Source organism: Xenopus tropicalis, chromosome 5 (assembly GCF_000004195.4).
Source record: "Xenopus tropicalis strain Nigerian chromosome 5, UCB_Xtro_10.0, whole genome shotgun sequence".
NCBI lineage: Eukaryota > Metazoa > Chordata > Amphibia > Anura > Pipidae > Xenopus > Xenopus tropicalis.
In genome coordinates, this window is record NC_030681.2 from 7,507,615 (window position 1) to 7,533,770 (window position 26,156).

The window sequence follows — 26,156 nt, forward strand, 5'->3', positions numbered from 1 at the left end:
TTAGTTTGTGCCAGCATGGTTTTATGCGTAACAGATCTTGCCAGACTAATTTAGTCGCCTTTTATGAGGAGGTGAGCAGGAACCTCGATGCTGGAATGGCAGTTGATGTCATCTACTTGGACTTTGCTAAAGCGTTTGATACAGTACCTCACAGAAGGTTAATGATCAAATTAAGGAATATTGGCCTAGAACATAATATTTGTAATTGGATAGAGAACTGGCTGAAGGATAGATTACAAAGAGTGGTTGTAAATGGAACATTTTCTAATTGGACCAGTGTGGTTAGTGGAGTACCGCAGGGGTCAGTCCTTGGGCCTTTGCTGTTTAACTTGTTTATTAATGACCTGGAGGTGGGCATAGACAGTACTGTTTCTATTTTTGCTGATGACACTAAATTGTGCAAAACTATAAGTTCCATGCAGGATGCTGCCGCTTTGCAGAGCGATTTGACAAAATTAGATAACTGGGCAGCAAACTGGAAAATGAGGTTCAATGTTGATAAGTGCAAAGTTATGCATTTTGGTAGGAATAATATAAACGCAAACTATCTACTGAATGGTAGTGTGTTGGGGGTTTCCTTAATGGAGAAGGATCTAGGGGTTTTTGTTGATAACAAGTTGTCTAATGCCAGGCAGTGTCATTCTGTGGCTACTAAAGCAAATAAAGTGCTGTCTTGTATAAAAAAGGGCATTGACTCAAGGGATGAGAACATAATTTTGCCCCTTTATAGGTCCCTGGTAAGGCCTCACCTTGAGTATGCAGTGCAGTTTTGGGCTCCAGTCCTTAAGAAGGATATTAATGAGCTGGAGAAAGTGCAGAGACTGCAACTAAACTGGTTAAGGGGATGGAAGATTTAAACTATGAGGTGAGACTGTCGAGGTTGGGGTTGTTTTCTCTGGAAAAGAGGCGCTTGCGAGGGGACATGATTACTCTGTACAAGTACATTAGAGGGGATTATAGGCAGTTGGGGGATGTTCTTTTTTCCCATAAAAACAATCAGCGCACCAGAGGTCACCCCTTTAGATTAGAGGAAAGGAGCTTCCATTTGAAGCAGCGTAGGTGGTTTTTCACGGTGAGGGCAGTGAGGTTGGGGAATGCCCTTCCTAGTGATGGGGTAATGGCAGACTCTGTTAATGCCTTTAAGAGGGGCCTGGATGAGTTCTTGATCAATCAGAATATCCAAGGCTATTGTGATACTAATATCTACAGTTAGTATTAGTGGTTGTATATATAGTTTATGTATGTGAGTGTATAGATTGGTAGGTGTGGGTTAAGTGTGCTGGGTTTACTTGGATGGGTTGAACTTGATGGACACTGGTCTTTTTTCAACCCTATGTAACTATGTAACTATGTAACTATGTAATTTATTGGCTGCTATAGGTTACTGCTCCTGGGCAAATTAGTGCCTTTTATTACATATGGGTGTTTAGGGGTTACACTGGGGTTGAAGTGTCCCAGCAATTATAGGTCACTACATTATATACAGGGGGCAAAAAAATTAAATGTCTCCCTTGCTCCCCGATGCTGCTGAGACTTACTTATAGAACCCCGTGGCTGAGAGGTTCACTCTGTCCAGGTAAGCGGCAGAGATCTAAGGTAAAACAATCAGAAACAGAAATAGTCAAACAATCTGCACCTAATTTATACAAGTTTGTATTTTTAAAAATGCTGTAACCACTAGTATTAAAAGCAATATTACATTCGGGGAAGCCATTATGTACAAATGGAAATTCTCTACAAACTATTGCATACACATTTATATGCTATAAAATGCATTCAAGGCACTTTTAAGAGAGAATTTGAGAAGAATTGACTTTCCAGCATGAAAAATATACCCATTGTTTATGTTGTTGTGCTTTATGGGTTACCTCCCACTAATAATAATAGCCCTTGTCAGGAGTAGAATAGATTATGTAAATACCTGCTATTTCTACTTCAGCCACCTGGTGGTGCTGTTAGGTAGGAGATCCACCAAGGAAACATTATACAGGTATGGGACCTGTTATCTAGAATGCTCTGGATCTGGGGTTTTCTGGATAAGGGGTCTTTCCGTAATTTGGATCTCCATAACTTAAGTCTGCTAAAAATCATTCAAATATTGAATACACCCAATAGGGCTGTTCTGCCCTCAATAAGGGGTAATTATATCTTAGTTGGGATCAAGTACAGGTACTGTTTTATTATTACAGAGAAAAGGGAATCATTTAACCATTAAATAAACCCAATAGGGCTGTTCTGCCCCCAATAAGGGGTAATTATATCTTAGTTGGGATCAAGTACAGGTACTGTTTTATTATTATAGAGAAAAGGGAATCATTTAACCATTAAATAAACCCAATAGGGCTGTTCTGCCCCAATAAGGGGTAATTATATCTTAGTTGGGATCAAGTACAGGTACTGTTTTATTATTACAGAGAAAAGGGAATCATTTAACCATTAAATAAACCCAATAGGGCTGTTCTGCCCCCAATAAGGGGTAATTATATCTTAGTTGGGATCAAGTACAGGAACTGTTTTATTATTACAGAGAAAAGGGAATCATTTAACCATGAAATAAACCCAATAGGGCTGTTCTGCCCCCAATAAGGGGTAATTATATCTTAGTTGGGATCAAGTACAGGAACTGTTTTATTATTACAGAGAAAAGGGAATCATTTAACCATTAAATAAACCCAATAGGGCTGTTCTGCCCCAATAAGGGGTAATTATATCTTAGTTGGGATCAAGTACAGGAACTGTTTTATTATTACAGAGAAAAGGGAATCATTTAACCATTAAATAAACCCAATAGGACTGTTCTGCCCCAATAAGGGGTAATTATATCTTAGTTGGGATCAAGTACAGGTACTGTTTTATTATTACAGAGAAAAAGGAAATCATTTTTAAAAATTAGAATTATTTGCTTATAATGGAGTCTATGGGAGATGGCCTTTCTGTAATTCAGAACTTTCTGGATAATGGGTTTCTCGATAATGTATCCCATACCTGTATATTGAGTCTACAACTTTCTCTTTGGCTGATGAGAAGGAACAGTGCCTGATGCCAGGTAACCGCAGGTCTGACACCTCAGGGAGGTACCCAGGAGAGTAGTTAGATAAGATAGTTATAGGTTAGACTGGAGTAGTTTACTGCAGGCAGTGAGAGTTAGCGGTAGGTTAGTTAAGGTGGCCATACACGGGCAGATTTACATTGCTGATTTTGCTCCTTTAGACCGATTCAATCTGCCATGTATGGGGTATGGGCTTAAAATCAGCCAGGTATCAATCAGGCAGGTTTGACAGTCCCATTGGATCAGGGACCACACCGGCACATTGATGTGGTACTCAATCTGACGGGTCCTATTGCCGCCATTTGTCCCTAGGGCCAAATGATTGAATTACCTAAGATAGGTGATATCAGGAGAAGATCCCCTCCTTTGGTGACCTCACCAAACAAGCAGATCTTAATGTGTATGGCCACCTTTAGTTGAGCAGTTGAGGCTCCAACAAGGAGTGAGTTAGGGACCAGTCTCCTAGCAGTATCTCGCCCAGATAGGGTCCTAGTGGAAGAGGGGTGGTATCTCGCCCAGATAGGGGCCCAGTGGACCCTAGGGACTAGGTTAGGTAGGGCCTAATGTCTAGAACGCAAGGCTAATGCATGTGCTGAAAGTCTGTGAAGGTACAGTGTCCCTGACTTAACGAAGGAGGCAGGGAAGGTAGGCCCAGTGGCTTGGGAAACCTTATTCTATTTCACATTTATTGTTGGGGAGTCTGTGTGGCAAATACTTTGAAGAAGCTGCAGTGGTGATTGTTAATAAAGTTAATAAAGAGTTCTATCACACATCCTGTGAACTTCCAGTTTATTCATTCTAAAGTGAGTGGGTACTACATGTCCCCTTGTATTGTGCCGGTGGTGTATATACTACTCGGCCAAGTATTCCAAGTGTGCTTTTCCTAGAAGGCCAACAACAAGTTCTATACAAATAAAGCAAACAGTGGCAACGTTCTAGTGCGTGGGGCTTCAGACTGTGTGTTGTGCATATGCAATTACTTACCCAGGATTCCCATGGCCCATTAGGGTTGGAGTTTCTATAAGGTTCCAGCCTCTGCAAAATTTTCTGACAGGCATTCTGTAAAAAGAAAAGGGGTTCATGAGCTGGTTTTAAAAGTAAAAACACAGAGTGTCCACGAAGTAGAGAAGAGGTTGTATCACTGTAAGGCTGAATCTGTGCACCAGGCCTGGATTTGTTGATGACCATACAGTTTTGGGCCTAGGGCACTAGAGTGTTATGGGATTGGCCTTAATCTAAACGAGGCAAAAGAGGCATAAACTGTAAATGTGGCCCTGTGTGCAGCTGCTTGCAATATGGAGCCAGATTTAGGACAGTGCTACCAGGGAAGCATGGAGAGTAGCCATTGGCTGGTCCAGCATGCATATATAATTAAGCTATGCTGCCTGCTGCAATAGGAGAGAGGCCTCATGTTCTTAAAAGGATTCTGGGGCACTTTTTATTTCTAAATGACACTGTTACACAGCAAATAATTCCCTCTGCCATTTAACCTTTTATTCTTGTACCAACAAATGTATTTGTAGCTGTAATATTGGTGTGTAGGCGCCATCTCAGTGCCTTGTACCTGAGTCTGAGCTTTCAGCCAGCGCTACACATTAGAACTGCTTTCAGCTAACCTATTGTTTCTCCTACTCCCATGTAACTGGAGGAGTCCCAAGCCGGACTTGGATTTCTTACTATTGAGTGCTATTCTGATACCTACTGGGAGCTGCTATCTTGCTCCCTTCCCATTGTTCTGCTGATCGGCTGCTGGGGGTGAGGGGGGGGGGGATATCACTCCAACTTGCAGCACAGCAGTAAAGTGTGCCTGAGTCTGAGCTTTCAGCCAGCGCTACACATTAGAACTGCTTTCAGCTAACCTATTGTTTCTCCTACTCCCATGTAACTGGAGGAGTCCCAAGCCGGACTTGGATTTCTTACTATTGAGTGCTATTCTGATACCTACTGGGAGTTGCTATCTTTCTCCCTTCCCATTGTTCTGCTGATCGGCTGCTGGGGGTGTGGGGGGGGGGGATATCACTCCAACTTGCAGCGCAGCAGTAAAGTGTGCCTAAGTCTGAGCTTTCAGAAGGAGCCAGCGCTACACATTAGAACTGCTTTCAGCCTATTGTTTCTCCTACTCCCATGTAACTGGAGGAGTCTTAAGCCTGACTTGGATTTCTTACTATTGAGTGCTATTCTGATACCTACTGGGAGCTGCTATCTTGCTCCCTTCCCATTGTTCTGCTGATCAGCTGCTGGGGGTGAGGGGGGGGGGATATCACTCCAACTTGCAGCACAGCAGTAAAGTGTGCCTTAGTCTGAGCTTTCAGCCAGCACTACACATTAGAACTGCTTTCAGCTAACCTATTGTTTCTCCTACTCCCATGTAACTGGAGGAGTCCCAAGCCGGACTTGGATTTCTTACTATTGAGTGCTATTCTGATACCTACTGGGAGCTGCTATCTTGCTCCCTTCCCATTGTTCTGCTGAGTCTGAGCTTTCAGAAGGAGCCAGCGCTACACATTAGAACTGCTTTCAGCTAACCTATTGTTTCTCCTACTCACATGTAACTGGAGGAGTCCCAAGCCGGACTTGCTGGACTGCAACTCACAGAATACTGCAGCATATTATCAAAGCTGGGAGTTGTAGTCATGCAAAATCTGGGGATTCAATGTTAAGGATAAACACCCATTACCTGCAATGGGTCCCTGGCTTTTTGTTTGGGCACTTACAAGGCATTTAATGGCTTTTTAGGCACCAGAATAATCAACCCCTAGAAATACATACATTATTAGATGTAAATATTTTTAAAAGGTTTTTTTTCCCCTTAAGAAAACTTACAAATATTGCCATTCCGTTCAGGTCCGAGCTGACAGATGCTGCGGTTGGAGAGGTGTTGGGGACGGTATTGGTGCTCGTCTCGCTTATAAATATTCTAGAGGTTGGGATTCCTAAGGCCTTACTGGCAACCTAAGGAAGGAAAGAGTTATTACTGGGGGGGCAGTGCCCACCTCCTACAGATCCCTAAGGGTTTGGTTCACCCAACATCTCTATACCAACAATTTGAGACTATAACCAAACACCTAAAGAGCTCTGTAATTGTCTTTTAGCCAATCATATAATTACATACTCTAGGCACTTAGCATCCCCCCTCAATCAGACACTCTTGCCCCTTAAAGGAACAGTAACACCAAAAAAAGTTTTTTAAAGTAATTAAAATATAATGTACAGTTGCCCTGCGCTGGTAAAACTGGTAAGTTTGCAACAGAAACGCTACTATAGTTTATATAAATACCCCGCTGTGTAGCCCCGGGGGCAGCCATTCCTGCGCTGGTAAAACTGGTAAGTTTGCAACAGAAACGCTACTATAGTTTATATAAATACCCCGCTGTGTAGCCCCGGGGGCAGCCATTCCTGCGCTGGTAAAACTGGTAAGTTTGCAACAGAAACCCTACTATATTTTATATAAATACCCTGCTGTGTAGCCCCGGGGCAGCCATTCCTGCACTGGTACAGCTGGGGTGTTTGCTACAGAAACCCTACTATAGTTTATATAAATACCCTGCTGTGTAGCCCCGGGGGCAGCCATTCCTGCACTGGTACAGCTGGGGTGTTTGCTACAGAAACCCTACTATAGTTTATATAAATACCCCGCTGTGTAGCCCCGGGGCAGCCATTCCTGCGCTGGTACAGCTGGGGTGTTTGCTACAGAAACCCTACTATAGTTTATATAAATACCCCGCTGTGTAGCCCCGGGGGCAGCTATTCCTGCACTGGTACAGCTGGGGTGTTTGCTACAGAAACCCTACTATAGTTTATATAAATACCCCGCTGTGTAGCCCCAGGGGCAGCCATTCCTGCACCGGTACAACTGGGGTGTTTGCTACAGAAACCCTACTAGTTTATATAAATACCCCGCTGTGTAGCCCCGGGGGCAGCCATTCCTGCACTGGTACAGCTGGGGTGTTTGCTACAGAAACCCTACTATAGTTTATATAAATACCCCGCTGTGTAGCCCCGGGGGCAGCCATTCCTGCACCGGTACAACTGGGGTGTTTGCTACAGAAACCCTACTATAGTTTATATAAATACCCCGCTGTGTAGCCCCGGGGGCAGCCATTCTTGCACCGGTACAGCTGGGGTGTTTGCTACAGAAACCCTACTATAGTTAATATAAATACCCCGCTGTGTAGCCCCGGGGGCAGCCATTCCTGCACTGGTACAGCTGGGGTGTTTGCTACAGAAACCCTACTATAGTTTATATAAATACCCCGCTGTGTAGCCCCGGGGGCAGCCATTCCTGCACCGGTACAGCTGGGGTGTTTGCAACAGAAATGCTACTATAGTTTATATAAATGAGCTGCTATGTCAACACGGGGGCAGCCATTGAAGCTGGGAAAAAGGAGAAAAGGCACAGGCACATATCAGATAACAGATAAGCTTTGTAGAATATAATGGGGTTTTATCTGTTATCTGCTAAGTAACCTGTGCCTTTTCTCCTGTAAATGGCTGCCCCCGTGGCTACACAGAAGCTTTATTATATAAACCAGTGCTGTCCAACTGGCGGCCCGCGGGCCGCATGCGGCCCTCGACCCCCCTCTGTGTGGCCCCCCACCTGTCTGGCTGCTTTGATGGCTTAACTTTATGTTAGCCTTAAATTGCAACAGTACTGTGATTAACTGGCCCCCTGCATGGTTCTCACCTCAGATTCAGGCTGTAATCCCTCTGTATTGTTTAAAAATGTAACCTCCTGTGTTGTTCACACCTTTTAATACCTGCATTGTTCACCCCCTGCAGTGTTCACACCTCAGGCTCAGGCTGTAATCACCCCCATTGTTCACTTCTTCACACCTCAGACATTGTATGTACTGCCTGGCCTATGCTGCCTGTGTATAGGCAGCATAGGGTAGGCAGAGTATGGCATATAGGTAGCATAGGGCAGGGAGGGTATGGCACCCACAGGCAGCATAGGACAGGCAGAGTATAGCACACACAGGCAGCATAGGGCAGGCAGAGTATGGCACCCACAGGCAGCATAGGGCAGGCAGAGTATAGCACACACAGGCAGCATAGGACAGGCAGAGTTCTGCCTGTGTGTGCCATACGCTGCCTGCCCTATGCTGCCTGTGGGAGGTGAACCTGGCAGGGGTTTGTCCTGGGAGTTTGTTAGCAGTTGGAAATAGCGATTAAATGGTCCCTGTAATGGTGTGTCATTATATGCTGGGGGTTGCTGTGCTATCCACAGGGGAGGAGGAGGCATATGGATTTAAGGGTGTGTCTTAATATGACATAATATAATTTTTCAACATATGAATGATGGTTGATATCAGCGACCATTGTGATAAAATGGGTGTGATTTGAAGTGGGTGTGGTTTAAAATGGGGGAGTGGCCAAACTGGCTTCCATTAGCGGCCCTCCACCAAGTATGTGAGAGAAATTCCGGCCCTCGGCACCGCAGAAGGTGGACAGCACTGATATAAACTATAGTAGTCTTTCTAAGGGAAACACACCAGTTGTATCAGTACAGGGCAGCATTATATAGTAATTACTTTTATACACTTTCATTTTTTGGTGTTACTGTACCTTTAAGGTCCCCATACATGGGCCGATTCTAGCTGCCGATATGGGTCCCTTAGACAGATTCGGCAGCTAATCGGCCCGTGTATGGGGACTAACGACAGGCCTGCCCAACCGACACCTGGCCTAAAATCGGGCAGATCTCGATCAGGCAGGTTAGAAAATCTAGTCGGATCGGGGACCGCATCGGCTCGTTGATGCGGTCCCCGGACCAACTTTGCCTATGCCCGCACCTTTACTGCCCCGTACTGCTCTTGCCCTCTTGTCTGTAAATGCAAAGCAGTTGGGATGGTGGAAGCCATGACTGACCAGGATGATCCTGTTTGCGAATAACTGCCAGGAGCCTGGGCAACAAGGCTGAAGATGTTGGCCACCTACCCCAACACATGTGCCAAATACAGCGTGCGTTACTGCTCAATTGGCACCAATGCCCCAGCAATTTCACAATGTTTCCCATAATACCTGGACCATCTTGGTGTGAAGTCCCTGCCCCATTTCGGTGCCGCCGTGCGTTAATAAAACCGACCCATCCGTGTACACATGGACCAAGGCGCCCGACTGCGAAAATGTCACAATAAAGAGGAGTTTATTCAAGTGCTCATTTCGGCAAATATGGGCGAATATATGCTTTATATGTCTGAATGGAGTTGTGCCAACTGCATGGCAACAGACAGAAAACAGAATGGCAGATAGTTTTGCTATGGGAAATGCACCACCAGCTCAGTGTGTTTCAATGATGGAGTCGCAGTAGCACTGGGGACTAACCTGATTTAAGAAGGCAACAGTAAAACTGATCCCGAACTTTGTTGGAATAATTGCAATTCCTCTCTTCTTCCATCTGTGTTGCCTGAAACAAAAATATTTCTACTTAAATGAAGGGATACATTTGCTCATAGCCTGTACAGAGAGATACCATAAAACTATGGCACATAGGGATTCCCCTGTACTAAGCACAATTCAGCAGGAACAGCCCCCTAAGTTTGCTCATAGCCTCTACAGAGAGATACCATAAAATTATGGCACATAGGGATTCCCCTGTACTAAGCACAATTCAGCAGGAACAGCCCCCTAAGTTTGCTCATAGCCTCTACAGAGAGATACCATAAAATTATGGCACATAGGGATTCCCCTGTACTAAGCACAATTCAGCAGGAACAGCCCCCTAAGTTTGCTCATAGCCTCTACAGAGAGATACCATAAAATTATGGCACATAGGGATTCCCCTGTACTAAGCACAATTCAGCAGGAACAGCCCCCTAAGTTTGCTCATAGCCTCTACAGAGAGATACCATAAAATTATGGCACATAGGGATTCCCCTGTACTAAGCACAATTCAGCAGGAACAGCCCCCTAAGTTTGCTCATAGCCTCTACAGAGAGATACCATAAAATTATGGCACATAGGGATTCCCCTGTACTAAGCACAATTCAGCAGGAACAGCCCCCTAAGTTTGTTCATAGCCTGTACAGAGAGATACCATAAAACTATGGCACATAGGGATTACCCTGTACTAAGCACAATTCAGCAGGAACAGCCCCCTAAGTTTGCTCATAGCCTGTACAGAGAGATACAATAAAACTATGGCACATAGGGATTCCCCCTGTACTAAGCACAATTCAGCAGGAACAGCCCCCTAAGTTTGCTCATAGCCTCTACAGAGAGATACCATAAAATTATGGCACATAGGGATTCCCCTGTACTAAGCACAATTCAGCAGGAACAGCCCCCTAAGTTTGTTCATAGCCTGTACAGAGAGATACCATAAAACTATGGCACATAGGGATTACCCTGTACTAAGCACAATTCAGCAGGAACAGCCCCCTAAGTTTGCTCATAGCCTGTACAGAGAGATACAATAAAACTATGGCACATAGGGATTCCCCTGTACTAAGTACAATTCAGCAGGAACAGCCCCCTAAGTTTGCTCATAGCCTGTACAGAGAGATACCATGAAACTATGGCACATAGGGATTCCCCTGTACTAAGCACAATTCAGCAGGAACAGACCCCTAAGTTTGCTCATAGCCTGTACAGAGAGATACCATAAAACTATGGCACATAGGGATTCCCCTGTACTAAGCACAATTCAGCAGGAACAGCCCCCTAAGTTTGCTCATAGCCTGTACAGAGAGATACCATAAAACTATGGCACATAGGGATTCCCCTGTACTAAGCACAATTCAGCAGGAACAGACCCCTAAGTTTGCTCATAGCCTGTACAGAGAGATACCATAAAACTATGGCACATAGGGATTCCCCTGTACTAAGCACAATTCAGCAGGAACAGACCCCTAAGTTTGCTCATAGCCTGTACAGAGAGATACCATGAAACTATGGCACATAGGGATTCCCCTGTACTAAGCACAATTCAGCAGGAACAGACCCCTAAGTTTGCTCATAGCCTGTACAGAGAGATACCATAAAACTATGGCACATAGGGATTCCCCTGTACTAAGCACAATTCAGCAGGAACAGCCCCCTAAGTTTGCTCATAGCCTGTACAGAGAGATACCATAAAACTATGGCAGGATAGTCCCTTAAATGTACATAAATGCCATAAATTTATATTAACATAGGGTTTTGAAAATGTATATGACACACAGAAGGAAACTGCCAGCACTACCCACGCTGTAGTGTTGACCAGCTGCTAGAAATGATAAAAAGCCATTATTTGTACACAAAAAGAAGGAAAGTAATTGCTGGCACTCAGTTTGCCTTTAATAATAATTTAAAATAATTTTTTTAAAAAATCAGGCTTTAGTACCACACTTTGGCCAAAATATGTAAACTCATTGTATGTGAGTCCTACTCAAGTACAATACTTTGGTACTAACACTCATTTTTGTAAAAATTATTTTTAAGCAATTCTGTCATGGGAAAACATGTTTTTTTCAAAACCCCTCAGTTAATAGAGCTTCTCCGGCAGAATCCTGCATTGTAATCTGTTTTTCCCATGGGGCTAGCCATATTCTTCATTTCCCAGGGTGCCACAGCCATGTGACCTGTGCTCTGATAAACTTCACTCACACTTTACTGCTGCGCTGCAAGTTGGAGTGATATCCCCCCCCTCCCCCCCAGCAGCCGATCAGCAGAACAATGGGAAGGGAGCAAGATAGCAGCTCCCAGTAGGTATCAGAATAGCACTCAATAGTAAGAAATCCAAGTCCGGCTTGGGACTCCTCCAGTTACATGGGAGTAGGAGAAACAATAGGTTAGCTGAAAGCAGTTCTAATGTGTAGCGCCGGCTCCTTCTAAAAGTTCAGACTCAGGTGCACCCATAGCTGTGTTGTGCGAATATCCCCATTACCTATTAAATTCTTCTATAGAACGTTTTCTCTCGTGATAGTTTGCCTGTTTCAGACATTCCTCCCAACATCTACGCACGGTGCAACTCTCCAGCTGCTGGGTAAAGTGGGTCAGGTCTCCCTCGCTGTACATGTTCAGCTCTCGCACCTTAAACGAGAGGACACTTGTTCAGAATATAGACTGTCCAAAGAGACACATTACATTATAACAGTGCTGTCACATTAGGGAGCCCTTTGTCAGGCTGGGGGCAATAAAATCCCTTAATGCTCCTAATGGAGCCCACTGGCCTTCAGCTGGAGTTAAATTATTATACTGAAAGTTTCCATTTTTTTACTTTTTACAATGAATATAGATAAATGAGTATACAGAGCCACTAGGGGACGAGGCTGGAAGATGGATATCTGTGCCATAGTGTCTATACTAGAAGCCAACACTTACTTGTTCTGCTGGAAGGCCACAAGTCTGGACAATGTGGTTCATCCACGCTTCTGCAACCAACATTCCCTGAGGCCCCCCGAAGCCACGGAACGCAGTGTTGGAAGGCAAGTTGGTTTTACATAGATATCCACGCCCTCTGATGTTGGGGATTTTGTACGCGTTGTCCATATGGAATAATGTCCTATCGATAATCTACAAGAGAGAAACAAAGGACGGAGAGATTTATTTCCAGGGTCAGGGAAGAAGGTGCCCCGAACTGCAAGAAGTCTTGGAATCAGAAAATGACATGAACCTGGGAAGTCTGACCTGCACATTTTGACATCCCTAAAACTACACCAGGAACTACGCTGCTCCAAATGAAAGTTCCGTTGCTCTATTCTAAAGGGGGGGCCTCTGGTGCACTGGTCGTTTTTAAAAAGGACACCCCCTATCTGTCTGAGGTACTTGTACAGTGTAATCATGTCCCCTCGCAAGCGCCTCTTTTCCAGAGAAAACAACCCCAACCCTGACAGTCTCACCTCATAGTTTAACCCTTCCATCCTCTTTACCAGTTTAGTTGCACGTCTCTGCACTCTCTCCAGCTCATTAATATCCTTCTTAAGGACTGGAGCCCAAAACTGCCCCCCATACTCACGGTGAGGCCTTACCAGGGACCTATAAAGGGGCAAAATTATGTTCTCATCCCTTGAGTCAATGCCCTGTTTATACAAGACAGCACTTTATTTGCTGTAGTAGCCACAGAATGACACTGCCTGGAATTAGACAACTTGTTATCAACAAAAACCCCCAGATCCTTCTCCATTAAGGATCCCCCCAACACACTCCCATTTAGTGTATAACTCTCATTTATATTATTTCTACCAAAGTGCATAACCTTCCACTTATCAACATTGAACCTCATTTTCCAGTTTGCTGCCCAGTTTTCCAGTCAAATCGCTCTGCAAAGCGGCACATCCTGCATGGAACTTATAGTTTTGCACAATTTAGTGTCATCAGCAAAAATAGAAACAGTACTCTCTATGCCCACCTCCAGGTCATTAATAAACAAGTTAAAAAGCAAAGGACCAAGGACTGACCCCTGCGGTACTCCACTAACCACACTGGTCCAATTAGAAAATGTTCCATTTCCCCCACTCTGTGTACTCTATCCTTCAGCCAGTTCTCTATCCAATTACAAATATTATGTTTAGGCCAATATTCCTCAATTTGATCATTAACCTTCTGTGAGGTACTGTATCAAACGCTTTAGCAAAGTCCAAGTAGATCCCATCCACTGCCATTCCAGCATCGAGGTTCCTACTCACCTCCTCATAAAAGGCGACTAAATTAGTCTGGCAAGATCTGTTACGCATAAAACCATGTGGCACAAACTAATAGTATTGTGAACTGCAATGTATTCAAGTACCCTATCCCTTATTACCCCTTCCAAAAGTTTTCCTACTACTGATGTCAGACTAACAGGCCTATAGTTTTCAGGCTGAGAACGGGACCACATTAGCAATCCGCCAGTCTCTCGGCACCATGTCAGACCTCAATGAGTCCTAAAACATTTAGTGAAGAGATTTGGCAATCACAGCGCTCAGCTCATTTAATACCCTGGGATGAATCCCATCCAGTCCTGGACCTTTGTTTACTTTTACATGTGCAAGTCTCTTTTTTTAATTCTGGTTTTACATACAGACAAACTCCTCCACCTTTACTAAGCCCTCTGTCCCTCCTAAAAATGGTGTAACCATTTAAGTTCACAGCCCAGTCACGTATAATACATTGCACCTTCTATTACATTGCCACATGTGTGACCAACACCAAAAGCTGGTACAAATTTATCCATAGCAATATTCTGTGTAGAGTTACTTTTTTCTACTCACCCCATGAGAAAGATCTACAGAGTTTCCTGCATTGGCATAGTAACTAACATCTAGAGCGGTTATTTTCCCATTTTTCATGAATCCAACCTGTATGAAGAACAAAGGAAAAAGGTAAATAAAGTGGCTGTATATGGGTTTAAATTGTCTGCCAACTCAGCAAGTTATTGGTCTGTAAATGGGGCCAAAATTACCACCTCCTCCATTAATATCTGGTCTTGGGATATGAATTGGGTGGAATGAAAAATCCCATTGGGTAGGGACCTCTTGCGGGCCATAAATATTCACTGAACAGCCATATTTAGCCCACCTCTTTTGGGGGCCTACACAGATCTCCCAATAGGTGGGATTTATATGGCTGACCAATGAATAATTTTGCCAAATCAAGCTGCATAAATATCTGGTTTTATGGAAGGTTGGCCCATGTGCCTGGGCGGCACCCACAAGAGATCTGCTGGTGCATGTCCATTTATTCGATGGGTGAATATGTAAGGCCTACCTTATAGCGCCCCAAATATGGGTGTCTGCCCCCAGTTATAAGCATGTCTTCATCCCGATCTAGCATGCATCTAACAGGGCGCCCGGTCCTGGATAAAAGAATGGCAGAATCTAAATGTGACCACAAAGAAAGTACTGTATGTACCCTACAACTGCATTAGATGCTAGTGGAGATCCTTCAAAAGTAGGCATCAGTGGGAAAAGGAAGAAGCTAAGTCAGTCCTAAATGTGATTAACTCTTCTACCCCAGGAGGGTGACTGTAACCAGAGAACAACCACTGGGACGGGACAAAAAGAGATTTCACCATCAGAAAGGGAAGAGTTTATTTGCATTATGGCAGTCAAGGCATGAACTGTTCTACTGAGGAAGAAGGTGATGAGCAATGGATTCAGGGTTTGGGTTTTTAGAATGATCTGGATGAGCAAGCATTTATTATTATGATTATAAACAAACAAACATATTAAAACAAACTAATATCAGTAGGGAATTTCCCACAGTGAAGAGAATTTGTCTCAGAATATCAATGTTTATAAGGCTCAGGCGCACAACACCAAACACATTTGGAAAAATGAGTCTGCAGTCAGCACTCGCCTTCCTGCCCTGTAGCTTGTGTATCATTAAGGTGGTACTTGTACTTAAGGGGCCATGTCCTTATGAGGTGGCAAAGCCTGGGCTCATTGCACCTACTGGCACTGCCCTCATCCTTGAGCAGCACATTATTCAACTGGTGCCCAGAGCAGATTGCAGTGTAAAGGGGACTGCAAGTGCTCCTAGAGGGGGCGCGCTCTTGCACCCCTTAATGCTCTTACACTTGAGTTAAGAATGAACCTTAACAGACTGATTCTTAGATAAACTTCCCCTTTAAGCCAAAAAGTCCCGTCTCACAAGGCACTGTTGCTTACTTATGTGCAGCAACAGCAATGGATGTGGATACGATGGTGCTTCTCGACTCCTTTCCTCCAAACCCGCCTCCCATGCGCTTTACTCGCACCACGATCTTGTTTGATGAAACCCCCAGAGCATGCGCAACACAGTTCTATGAAAAGGGGATAAATAAAATCAGTGTAAAAATAATTATTTAATGGGTTTCAGTCTGGATCAGGTACAACTGAGTTAGTAAATATTACTGGTTACTGTTAATGTGTCACAATCCTAGTGGAGGATATTTTACTAAATTCAAGTCCTTTACCGTATTGAGATAAAGAATCCCACACCCTCCCGCCTCCCCTTGGAACTACCATCGGAGTGTTCTAGTCCAGCCCACTGCTTGAGTCACAGACTCCCTGCCCCTCCCACTGTAAGGAGCCATTAGAGTTTCCTAGTCTGGCCTTTCAAAAACCAGCCCATCATATGGATTGTAATTATTTCCATTATTACCTGCGTCTTGGTTGCGTTCTGTGTGGAGACAAACAATTCCATCTCCCCATCCTCCTCCTTGGGAACAGCAATGGAGCAGTTTGTTTCCAGGTAAAAATGCTCCTGCCCCCCAATATAGATCTCTCCTAGAAAACCAAACAAAAGATAGTGTCAGCAGAGTCGGTGTTAAACTCAAGTCATTTGGGCCCACCTTGGAATCTAACCTGTAGGACCCCCCATCCTGTGCTGACCACCGCAGATCCCCCCAACACTACATGCCAATCAACCCATTCCATCTTGCTGCACACTTCAGCCAAGGGTGGCTGTCCCAGTACCCCGGTGGGCCAGTCCAACCATGATATGACAGTGTTGGACTGGGGAAGACGGGGGCCACTGGAAAACCCGATCAAAGGACCCATCACTCTGGCCTCACCCCGTCCCCCTAGCGAAGGGCCCATTGCTCCCCATAAATACCAGCTCAATGCATTACAGCCCCCTAGTGCTCCACCACAGCCACCAATGTGCTCGGCCCGGTGGAACCCACAGCATCAGGGCCCACCAGGTTTTCTCACAGTACACCAGTTGGCCAGTCCGACCCTGATGATAGACCATAGATCAGTATGATTATGATTTCCTGAGCATCACATTTGCCCAAACACCAGTAGGTGGCGCCATTGTGAGAGTGCGTTCTTAGTCACTTGATAGCTATACGATTTTCCCTTCTGACAGATAGCATGTGATTATAACCTTGTTAGACCAGTTTGGCACTGAATTTATTAATATGATATGAAGCTATGTGTTTGCCCTAGGGCAAATAAATGTGGTAAACACTGATCTCTCAATGCTTAACTGGCAGCTGATCCTCCCTCCCTGCCAGTTAATTATGACGTTCTGAGAGGTTAAATAATAAAAATGTTTTCACTTGTTATTCTGCATTGAAAACCAAAGTCACAAACTACCATAAGGGTGAAGACACACGGAGCTACTAGCAGCAGCTATTTGTCACGGCTACTAAAACAGACAATGCTGATCATTTACTGATAATTGTCTCTATGTGTGTTTAGCAGAGGCAATTCTCAGTATTGTCTATGGCAGGGGATTTTCTGGAGTTTAGTAGCCGTGACAAGTAGCTGCTACTAAGTAGCTCCGTGTGTCTTCGCCCCAATGCGGATACAGGTCTCTACTTACCTTCTACAATGTGTTCCGCTTCTTTAAAACCTTTTTCGATATCTCCGTCCTCCATCTTCTTTATGGGCTGATGAAATGACTCTTGTTCAATGGCTTCCTGGAAGGACGGGCATTTGAAAGTATAAGGATTATATGCATTAATACACAATGTACTGTTATTGCTAGAGATACACAGAAATATATTATTGGCTACAGATATAGTTCTGTAGAAAACCCTCACATACGTCCAATATAATTTATCATTACTAGGAATTGAGGACATTATTTCTGCAGGTATAGGATCCCTTATCTGGAAACCTGTTATCCAGGAAGCTCTGAACTACAGGAAGTCTATCTTCTATAACGTCCCTTGTGCTTGACCCTAACTAAGCTGCACGAATCCTTAGTGGTGTCAAAATTATTCAGTTAATTCAATGTTTAAATGACTTTTTAGACTTAAGGTATGGAAAGACCCCTTATCCAAAAAACCTCAGTTGTGATTTTGTCTAAATGGCATAAAACGTTATCATTGGCAATGCACTTTAGTCATATTAATAAGAAACGATATTACAGTGACAGAAATGTAACGGCACCTGGATAGTAATGATGGGTGTAAGCTCTTCGTACAAGACCTTTACACGCTTTGCCGCCCTTTGTGCATTTTCTTGTGTATCTGCAACAACACCGCCAATGACGTGTCCAACGCAAGTCACCTGCAGGACAGAGATTCTGATTGGTTGCCATGGGTTACTGGCCAGGAGCTAATTTGCCCAGTGTTTATAAATAGGCAAAGCAGTGCAAAATTCAAGCATTTAGGGGAAAACGTGCGCAAACAAGCATTTGCCGGAAAAAAAAATTCTACTGCGTGAACTTTAGAAATGACCCCCAATGCCTATACTGTATGTGTTTTGTTAAGGGTGGGGGTCCGGTTATTTTTGTCACAAGTTTTTGGATTTGGCTCTGTTTATAAAGACACACGTGGATTTTAGATGTACCCGTACCAGATCTTCAGCAAATATGGTTTCATCATGCGCAAAGCCCGTTACGTTACTGCCCGGGACGTCGTTAGCGAACAGGAAACGAACGAATCCTGGCGTCAGCGCCGCTTCCTCAGTGTCGATTGAACTGGGGAGTAAGTAAAACACAATATCAGATGCCGGGGCCAACTCAATAGATTGGGTTTATGGCAGAGGAACATCCAGTTTTAATGCAGATATTTGTATATGGGACAATTTGCAACTGGTCTTTCATTTTTCCTTTGGATTCTGCCTGTTCTGGCAAACCTATTGATAAAGGGGATATAAACAGAACTGTGTACACAGCCATCTTGTGAGGCTTATAGCACATAATACCATTTATTGGTGTTTTGCCCACCACATTTTTCCCAAGTGAAATGTGCACCTGTCTCTTCCACAATTATTTTTTTTTCAATTATTTTTTACTTCTTGCAAACAATTAACCATGCTTTATTGGATCCAGAATGTCTCTGCACTCTCTTCAGCTCATTAATAAAGGACTGGAACCCAAACTGCCCCCATACTCAAGGTGAGGCCTTACCAGGAATCTATAAAGAAGCAAAATTATTTTTATCCCTGGAGTTATTGGCCTTTTTTCATGCAAGACAGCACTTTTTTTTGCTTTAGTAGCCACTGACTGACACTGTCTAGAGTTGCACAGTCTGTTATCCACAAATACCCTCAGATCCTTCTCAATTAAGGATCCACCCACACACTCCCATTTGGTGTATGTTATTTCTACACAAATACATAACCTTGCATTGAACCAATTACCCAATTTGATGCCCAGTTTTCCAATTTTGTCAAAACTCTCTGCAAAGTGGCAGCATCCTGCATGGAATTTATAGTTCTGCCCATTTAGTATCATCAGCAAAGATAGAAACAGTACTCTCTATGCCCCCCTTCAGGTCATTAATAAACAAGTTAAAAAGCAAAGGCCCAAGGACTGACCCCTGCGGTACCCACTAATAACACTGGCCCAATTAGAAAATGTTCCATTTGCCCCACTCTGTGTAATATATTCTTTAGCCAGTTACCATGCAGATGAATTTTCCTTAATTTAATCAGAAACCTTTTGTGTAGTATTGTATCAAATGCTCCACTGCCACCCCAAAATCTAGGCCCCATGGCAGCACCCAATACAGCTGGAGCACTTACATGATCCGGGCATGTGCCTTGGTGCTTGTTATTAGCACTAAGTAAAGTTCATTCTCGTAGAGGGGCATGTCGTCACAGTATACGGCTTCTCCTGTTGCTTGCTTTATGGCTGAAAGGTGCACCATGGGCCGTCCAACCATATCTTCCTCTTTCTGGCCTTTTGGGACTTCCTAAATTAAAATCACATCTTCGGACATTAGTGCTTTTTTGTTACTGAGCAATGTTCATTAAAGGATAGGTTTCTTTTTAAAGGGAAACTACACCCCCCAGAATGAATACGTAACCAACAGATAGTTTATATTATGTTAAGTGGCCTATTAAAGAATCTCCCCAAACTGGAATATATATATCAGTAAATATTGCCCTTTTACATCCTTTCCCTTGAGCCGCCATTTAGTGATGGGCTGTGTCCTCCCTCAGAGATCAGCTGACAGGAAGTGATGCAGCTCTAACTGTAACAGGAAGTAGTGTGGGAGCAAAAGGCAGAACTCTGCCCATTCATTGGCTGATAGGGCCTAGCATGTATGTGTGCCTTGGCTTGTTTGTGTGCACTGTGACTCCTATGATCCCAGGGGGCGGCCCTTATTATTAAAATGGCAGTTTCCTATTTAGGATTACCCAATGGCACATACTGCTAAATAAGTATATTTATATGAAAATGGTTTATTTAGATGAAGCAGGGTTTTACATATGAGCTGTTTATGCAGTATATCTTTATAGAGACCTACATTGTTTGGGGGGATAGTTTTCCTTTAGGAACAACATAATAATCCGGGGTCTATTTAATATGTGAAAAAGCATAGCGGTTTGCGCTCATTTTTGCCCTTTGCACCCTGCCCTGTGCTTAGTAAATGACCCCTCTTGTGCTTTGAGTTTCTATACAGGCCCAAGACCAAAGGAACACTTTAACAGTGAAGCTCTGTGCCTGTGAGGATTCCCTAGAAGCCCCCATCTTGCAAGTTGGCCAAACACTGACAACAGCAGAGTTTCCAGTTAGATCAGAAAATCTTCCATCAGAAGTTGAACATTGCCAACCTTCTAAGAGTATTTTTCTTAAGAGCTTCCTGCATTATCCAGTTCCCCTTCTTGTTCACCTATTCTCCAACGATTAAATTCCACCCTACGTCAAGGTACGGTCAGCAAATTCCTTTGCCCCCACCATCCGGTGAAAAGCAATCAAGCAATTAACTGAAATTTAGCCAATAAGCAGCTATAAAGGAGCCAGCGCTACATATTAGAACTGCTTTCAGCTAACCTATTGTTTCTCCTACTCCCATGTAACTGGAGGAGTCCCAAGCCGGACTTGGATTTCTTACTATTGAGTGCTATTCTGATACCTACTGGGAGCTGCTATCTTGCTCCCTTCCCATTGTTCTGCTGATCGGCTGCTGGGGGTGAGGGGGGGGGATATCACTCCAACTTGCAGCGCAGCAGTAAAGTGTGCCTGAGTCTGAGCTTTCAGCCAGCGCTACATATTAGAACTGCTTTCAGCTAACCTATTGTTTCTCCTACTCCCATGTAACTGGAGGAGTCCCAAGCCGGACTTGGATTTCTTACTATTGAGTGCTATTCTGATACCTACTGGGAGCTGCTATCTTGCTCCCTTCCCATTGTTCTGCTGATCGGCTTCTGGGCGTGAGGGGGGGATATCACTCCAACTTGCAGCGCAGCAGTAAAGTGTGAGTGAAGTTTATCAGAGCACAGGTCACATGGCTGTGGCACCCTGGGAAATGAAGAATATGGCTAGCCCCATGGGAAAAACAGATTACAATGCAGGATTCTGCTGGAGAAGCTCTATTAACTATTCACTATTATCTTTCTTTTGAGACTTTCATTCTTTCTGTGTTTACCATTGAATTTCCCTGCACACACACATGTTATTCTGCTTTCTGTGGCTGAACTGGGGAAGGAGGGACTTTAGTGCCCAGCCAACATCATTGGCCCATTGGCTTTGATACATTGGATGAAAGAGTATAAGATTTACTTAAAATCACTAAGCTGTGTTTGACAATAGGGTTGTTATTTACAGCATCCCCATGTCAAATAGGGTGAAGCGCGATTAGGATCCTGCCAACACTGCTTACTAATTACATATGCTAATAAACAGTAATTATGGTTTCCAAGAACACAAACATTTCATTAGACACATCCCTGCTGGTGGCTAAATGATCAGAAAGAAAGTCAGAATATTTCTTATACAAAACTGTGTTTAACCTTTATTATTATTATTATTATTATTATTTTTTAGTTAAATAAACATAACAAGGAGGCCAAAAACAAAAGCACCATGTTTTTGCCATAATTTTAAACTCCTACCCACATATGTAATAAAAGGCAGTAAGTTTGCCCAGGAGCAGTAACCCATAGCAACCAATTAGACGTCTGCTTTTAAACAGTTGACCAGTAAATTCTACCTGCTGATTGGTTGCAAACTTACTGTCTTTTATTAAATAATCCCCCTAGAGCAGGGAGTCCCCAACCTTTTTTACCAGTGAGCCACATTCAAATGTAAAAAGACTTGGGGAGCAACACAAGCACCATAAAAGTTACTAGGTGGTGCCCAGCAGGGCCGTGATTGGTTAATAGTAGCCCCATGTGGGCTCATTTCCAGTTCAGCAAACTCTTACCTGATAGAGCTGAACGCTGCAAGGGTGGGATTTATGGAATAATTCCGTGGCACTTTCATCTTTAGGAGAGAGGGTCTCAGCAAAATTGTTCTAAATTGAGGAGTAAAAAAAGGCAAAAATAAAAATGTGGCATCATCTGATCAATATCATCATCATCAGTTATTTATATAGCACCAGCAAATTACGCAGCGATTTACATTAATTTCTAATGAACAGGGATCTACAATAATTTAACAAACAAGAGGTTACAGAGTAACAATAGGATCAGAGGACACTGCTTGCAAGAGCTTACAATCTAATGGGGTTATGGGTACATTTGAAACAAAAGTGTGGAAACTGATTGGTGACTTCTGATACATATATAAATGTTTGATCGACTGAGATACATGGAATATGTTTCCCTAAACACATGGGTATTAAGGTGCTTTAGGAGCTTTGACAGTTTGGAAGGAAGGGAAGAGACTGATGGGTGGGGGAGAGAGTTCCAGAGACAGGCAGAGAGTTCCAGAGACAGGCAGAGAGTTCCAGAGACAGGCAGAGAGTTCCAGAGACCAGCAGAAGTCTTCCAGTTGGGAATGGGATAAAGTGATGAGAGGAGAAGAGAGAGAAGGTCAGAGGCAGAGAGTAGGTTGAGTGAAGGAGGGTATTTTGGGATCAGAGCTGAAATATAGGGAGGGGCTTCATTAGTAAGGGCCTTATATGTGAGTGTTAATAATATGAATTTGATTCTAGAAGAGATTGGGAGTTAGGGAAGAGATATACATAGGGGAGCGGCTGATGTGGAACGGTGAGATGGATGAGTCTGGCAGCAGCGTTAGAATAGACTGGAGCTGGGAAAGGCGATGTGTTGGACACCTGTAAGGAGTAAGTTACAGTAGCCAAGGCAGGAAATGATAAGAGACTAGATGGGTGTTTTAGTCGTGTCTAAACTGAGATAAGGGCGTATCCAGGCAATGTTGCGCAGGTGAATGCAACAAGGTTTGGCAAGTGATTGGATGTGAGGTGTAAAAGACAGATGGGAGTCTAAGATAATTCCTGGGCACAGAGCCTGAGAGCTTGATTGAAAGGTGATGTTATTGACTGTGAGTGAAACCTGAGGGACAGGGGGAGATGTAGGAGGAAATATTATGAATTCTGGTTTAGAGAGATTCAGTTTCAGATGGAGCTGTGACATCCAGGAGGAGATAGCGGCCAGGCAGTCTGTAACCTGGGAAAGGGCAGAAGGAGAGAGGTCAGGAGTAGAGAGGTAGGGTTGGGTGTCATTGGCATAAAGGTGGTACTGAATTCCAACTGACTAAGTCTCCCTATATAAGTTGTATAGCTTGAGAGCAGCAGAGGATTTAAGGCAGAGCCTTGAGGAACCCCAACAGAGAGAGGGAGTGAGGTGGAGGTAGAGTTAGAGAAGGTAACTTTGAAGGAACGGTCAGAAAGATAAGATTTAAGCCAAGAAAGAGCAGTGTCATGAATACCAATGGAGTACAGGCTGCAGAGAGGTCTAGAAGGATTTCTGCAGTTTCTGTTGAGTGTGTTGGGCAGAAGCCAGACAGCCGGGGGTCAAGAATGGAGTTGTGAGTGAGATGCTGGACCAGGCGGTTGTACACAAGCTCTTCCAACAATTTATATACAACCGCAAGAAGGGAAACTGCTCAGTCTAATAAGGCCAATTTTGTCCTTAAAGACATGAGCAAGGTCTTGGGCAGTTACAGTAACTGGTGGAGGATGCGGAATATGCCCATTAGGAAGTTAAAAGTGGCAAACATTTGTTGTGCTTTACAGGATAGGGAGGAGACTAAAGAAGAGAAGTGCAGCTGTTTAGCTAATGATAGAGCTCCCTTGTTGCAGGAGAGTATGAACTTGAAGTGGATTAAGTCAGGATCAGTTTGTAGGAAGGAGGTCCCTGTCCTGTAGAGCTTACAATCTAATCTTAGGATCCTAAAGCTAAGCAGATGGAAAGATTTTTGACAAGATATTGATTAGAGAGGACCTCCCTTGCGCCCATGAATTGCCAACTTAACCAATATCTCTGTATCTCTGCATAACAGTCAGGCATTGTATTTGCTGCTGATCACCATAGTGATTACTAGACATCACTCACATTCCCATTGAGATCGAGCGCCAGCTTCTTATGCACCGTGAGGTAAAACTTGAAGAAAAAGCTGAGCGCCAGGGTTTGCCGATATTCTACCATTCCCCCTGGCACACTGGGCGACAGCGCCATCTCTTTGGCAAGGAGCCGGCATGCCGACTGCAGGAGTTTGTCATCCCAGTATCTGTAGGTAGAAAACAATAGAGCAAGTGGTAATGGGAAAATGTGCAGTGCCCACAGTATCAGAACATTCAGGATGGAACTTATTGGATAATATTGTGGCAAATGATGGGTAAGTGGGAGGGGCCTGTAACAAGTAGTTTATATGAGGGGTTCCCCATATCTAGGGGTGTTTGTCTTTGTTTATTCACTTATACCATGTGACACACACACAGAATGATGGGTAAGTGGGAGGGGCCTGTAACAAGTAGTTTATATGAGGGGTTCCCCATATCTAGGGGTGTTTGTCTTTGTTTATTCACTTATACTATGTGACACACACAGAATGATGGGTAAGTGGGAGGGGCCTATAACAAGTAGTTTATATGAGGGGTTCCCCATATCTAGGGGTGTTAGTCTTTGTTTATTCACTTATACCATGTGACACACACACAGACTGATGGGTAAGTGGGAGGGGCCTGTAACAAGTAGTTTATATGAGGGGTTCCCCATATCTAGGGGTGTTTGTCTTTGTTTATTCAGTTATACCATGTGACACACACACAGAATGATGGGTAAGTGGGAGGGGCCTGTACCAAGTAGTTTATATGAGGGGTTCCCCATATCTAGGGGTGTTTGTCTTTGTTTATTCACTTATACCATGTGACACACACACAGAATGATGGGTAAGTGGGAGGGGCCTGTAACAAGTAGTTTATATGAGGGGTTCCCCATATCTAGGGGTGTTTGTCTTTGTTTATTAAGTTATACCATGTGACACACACACACACACACACAGAATGATGGGTAAGTGGGAGGGGCCTGTAACAAGTAGTTTATATGAGGGGTTCCCCATATCTAGGGGTGTTTGTCTTTGTTTATTCACTTATACCATGTGACACACACACACACGGAATGATGGGTAAGTGGGAGGGGCCTGTAACATGTAGTTTATATGAGGGGTTCCCCATATCTAGGGGTGTTTGTCTTTGTTTATTCACTTATACCATGTGACACACACACACACACGGAATGATGGGTAAGTGGGAGGGGCCTGTAACATGTAAAAAATGCTGATGCACACCAGGAAAATTTAATCAAAAAAAGATACTTATTTTATTTAGATCTAAATAAAATAAGTATCTTTTTTTGATTAAATTTTCCTGGTGTGCATCAGCATTTTTTACATATTTACATTGTTTATCTGATTTGCACCCAGGTTGTAATCCCTATAAGTGTGTGCCTTTTTCTATATATATATATATACAGGTATAGGACCCATTATCCAGAATGCTCGGGACCTGGGGTCTTTCCGTAATTTGGATCCCCATAATTTAAGTCTACTAAAAAAAATCATTAAAACATTAATTATACCCAATAGGATTGATTTGCCACCAATAAGGATTAATTAGATATTATTAAGTGGGATCAAGTACAGGTACTGTCTTATTATTATAGGGAAAAAAAGGAAATCAATTTTAAAAATAAAAATTATTTGTTTTAAATGGAGTCTATGAGAGATGGCCTTCCCATAATTCAGAGCTTTCTATATAATGAGTTTCTGGATAACAGATCCCATACCTATATATATGAGATGTTCAAGCCTCTAGCTGCACTCTAACTATATCTCCCACAGTGAGTGGATATCTTACTTCCCAGCAAGCTCTGTGCAAGTGTTCTTTGCCATGACAGTGATGGGGGCCATTCCTCCGTAGCTCAGCTGAATGCTCTCCACCTGGGGGCTACCAGCTTTGAACAAAACCCTCATCCCGCTTGTTACTATGGCGATGTCATCCTCCCGCCTCGACGCCTGTTTGAAGGCTGAGAAGTACTCCCACTGCGGAGACATCCGAAATAATGGTTAGTGCCAC

The 26,156-nt window shown here is 43.6% G+C and overlaps 1 protein-coding gene across 1 annotated transcript in view; it reads right to left on the minus strand.

Moving 5' to 3' along the window:
- xdh (xanthine dehydrogenase) overlaps window positions 1-26,156 on the minus strand; it is a 54,325-nt gene that overhangs the window by 10,354 nt on the left and 17,815 nt on the right. Inside the window, exons 14-31 of the mRNA XM_031902400.1 lie at window positions 25,938-26,122; window positions 24,136-24,310; window positions 22,041-22,130; window positions 19,414-19,583; window positions 18,241-18,364; window positions 17,833-17,952; window positions 17,261-17,357; window positions 16,094-16,218; window positions 15,619-15,752; window positions 14,717-14,804; window positions 14,221-14,307; window positions 12,353-12,544; window positions 11,916-12,061; window positions 9,374-9,455; window positions 9,071-9,166; window positions 5,873-6,001; window positions 4,034-4,108; window positions 1,539-1,591 (exon numbers count right to left, since the gene is read on the minus strand). Of these exons, the coding sequence (XP_031758260.1) occupies window positions 1,539-1,591; window positions 4,034-4,108; window positions 5,873-6,001; window positions 9,071-9,166; window positions 9,374-9,455; window positions 11,916-12,061; window positions 12,353-12,544; window positions 14,221-14,307; window positions 14,717-14,804; window positions 15,619-15,752; window positions 16,094-16,218; window positions 17,261-17,357; window positions 17,833-17,952; window positions 18,241-18,364; window positions 19,414-19,583; window positions 22,041-22,130; window positions 24,136-24,310; window positions 25,938-26,122 (2,168 nt within the window). The remainder of the gene's footprint in view (window positions 1-1,538; window positions 1,592-4,033; window positions 4,109-5,872; window positions 6,002-9,070; window positions 9,167-9,373; window positions 9,456-11,915; window positions 12,062-12,352; window positions 12,545-14,220; window positions 14,308-14,716; window positions 14,805-15,618; window positions 15,753-16,093; window positions 16,219-17,260; window positions 17,358-17,832; window positions 17,953-18,240; window positions 18,365-19,413; window positions 19,584-22,040; window positions 22,131-24,135; window positions 24,311-25,937; window positions 26,123-26,156) is intronic.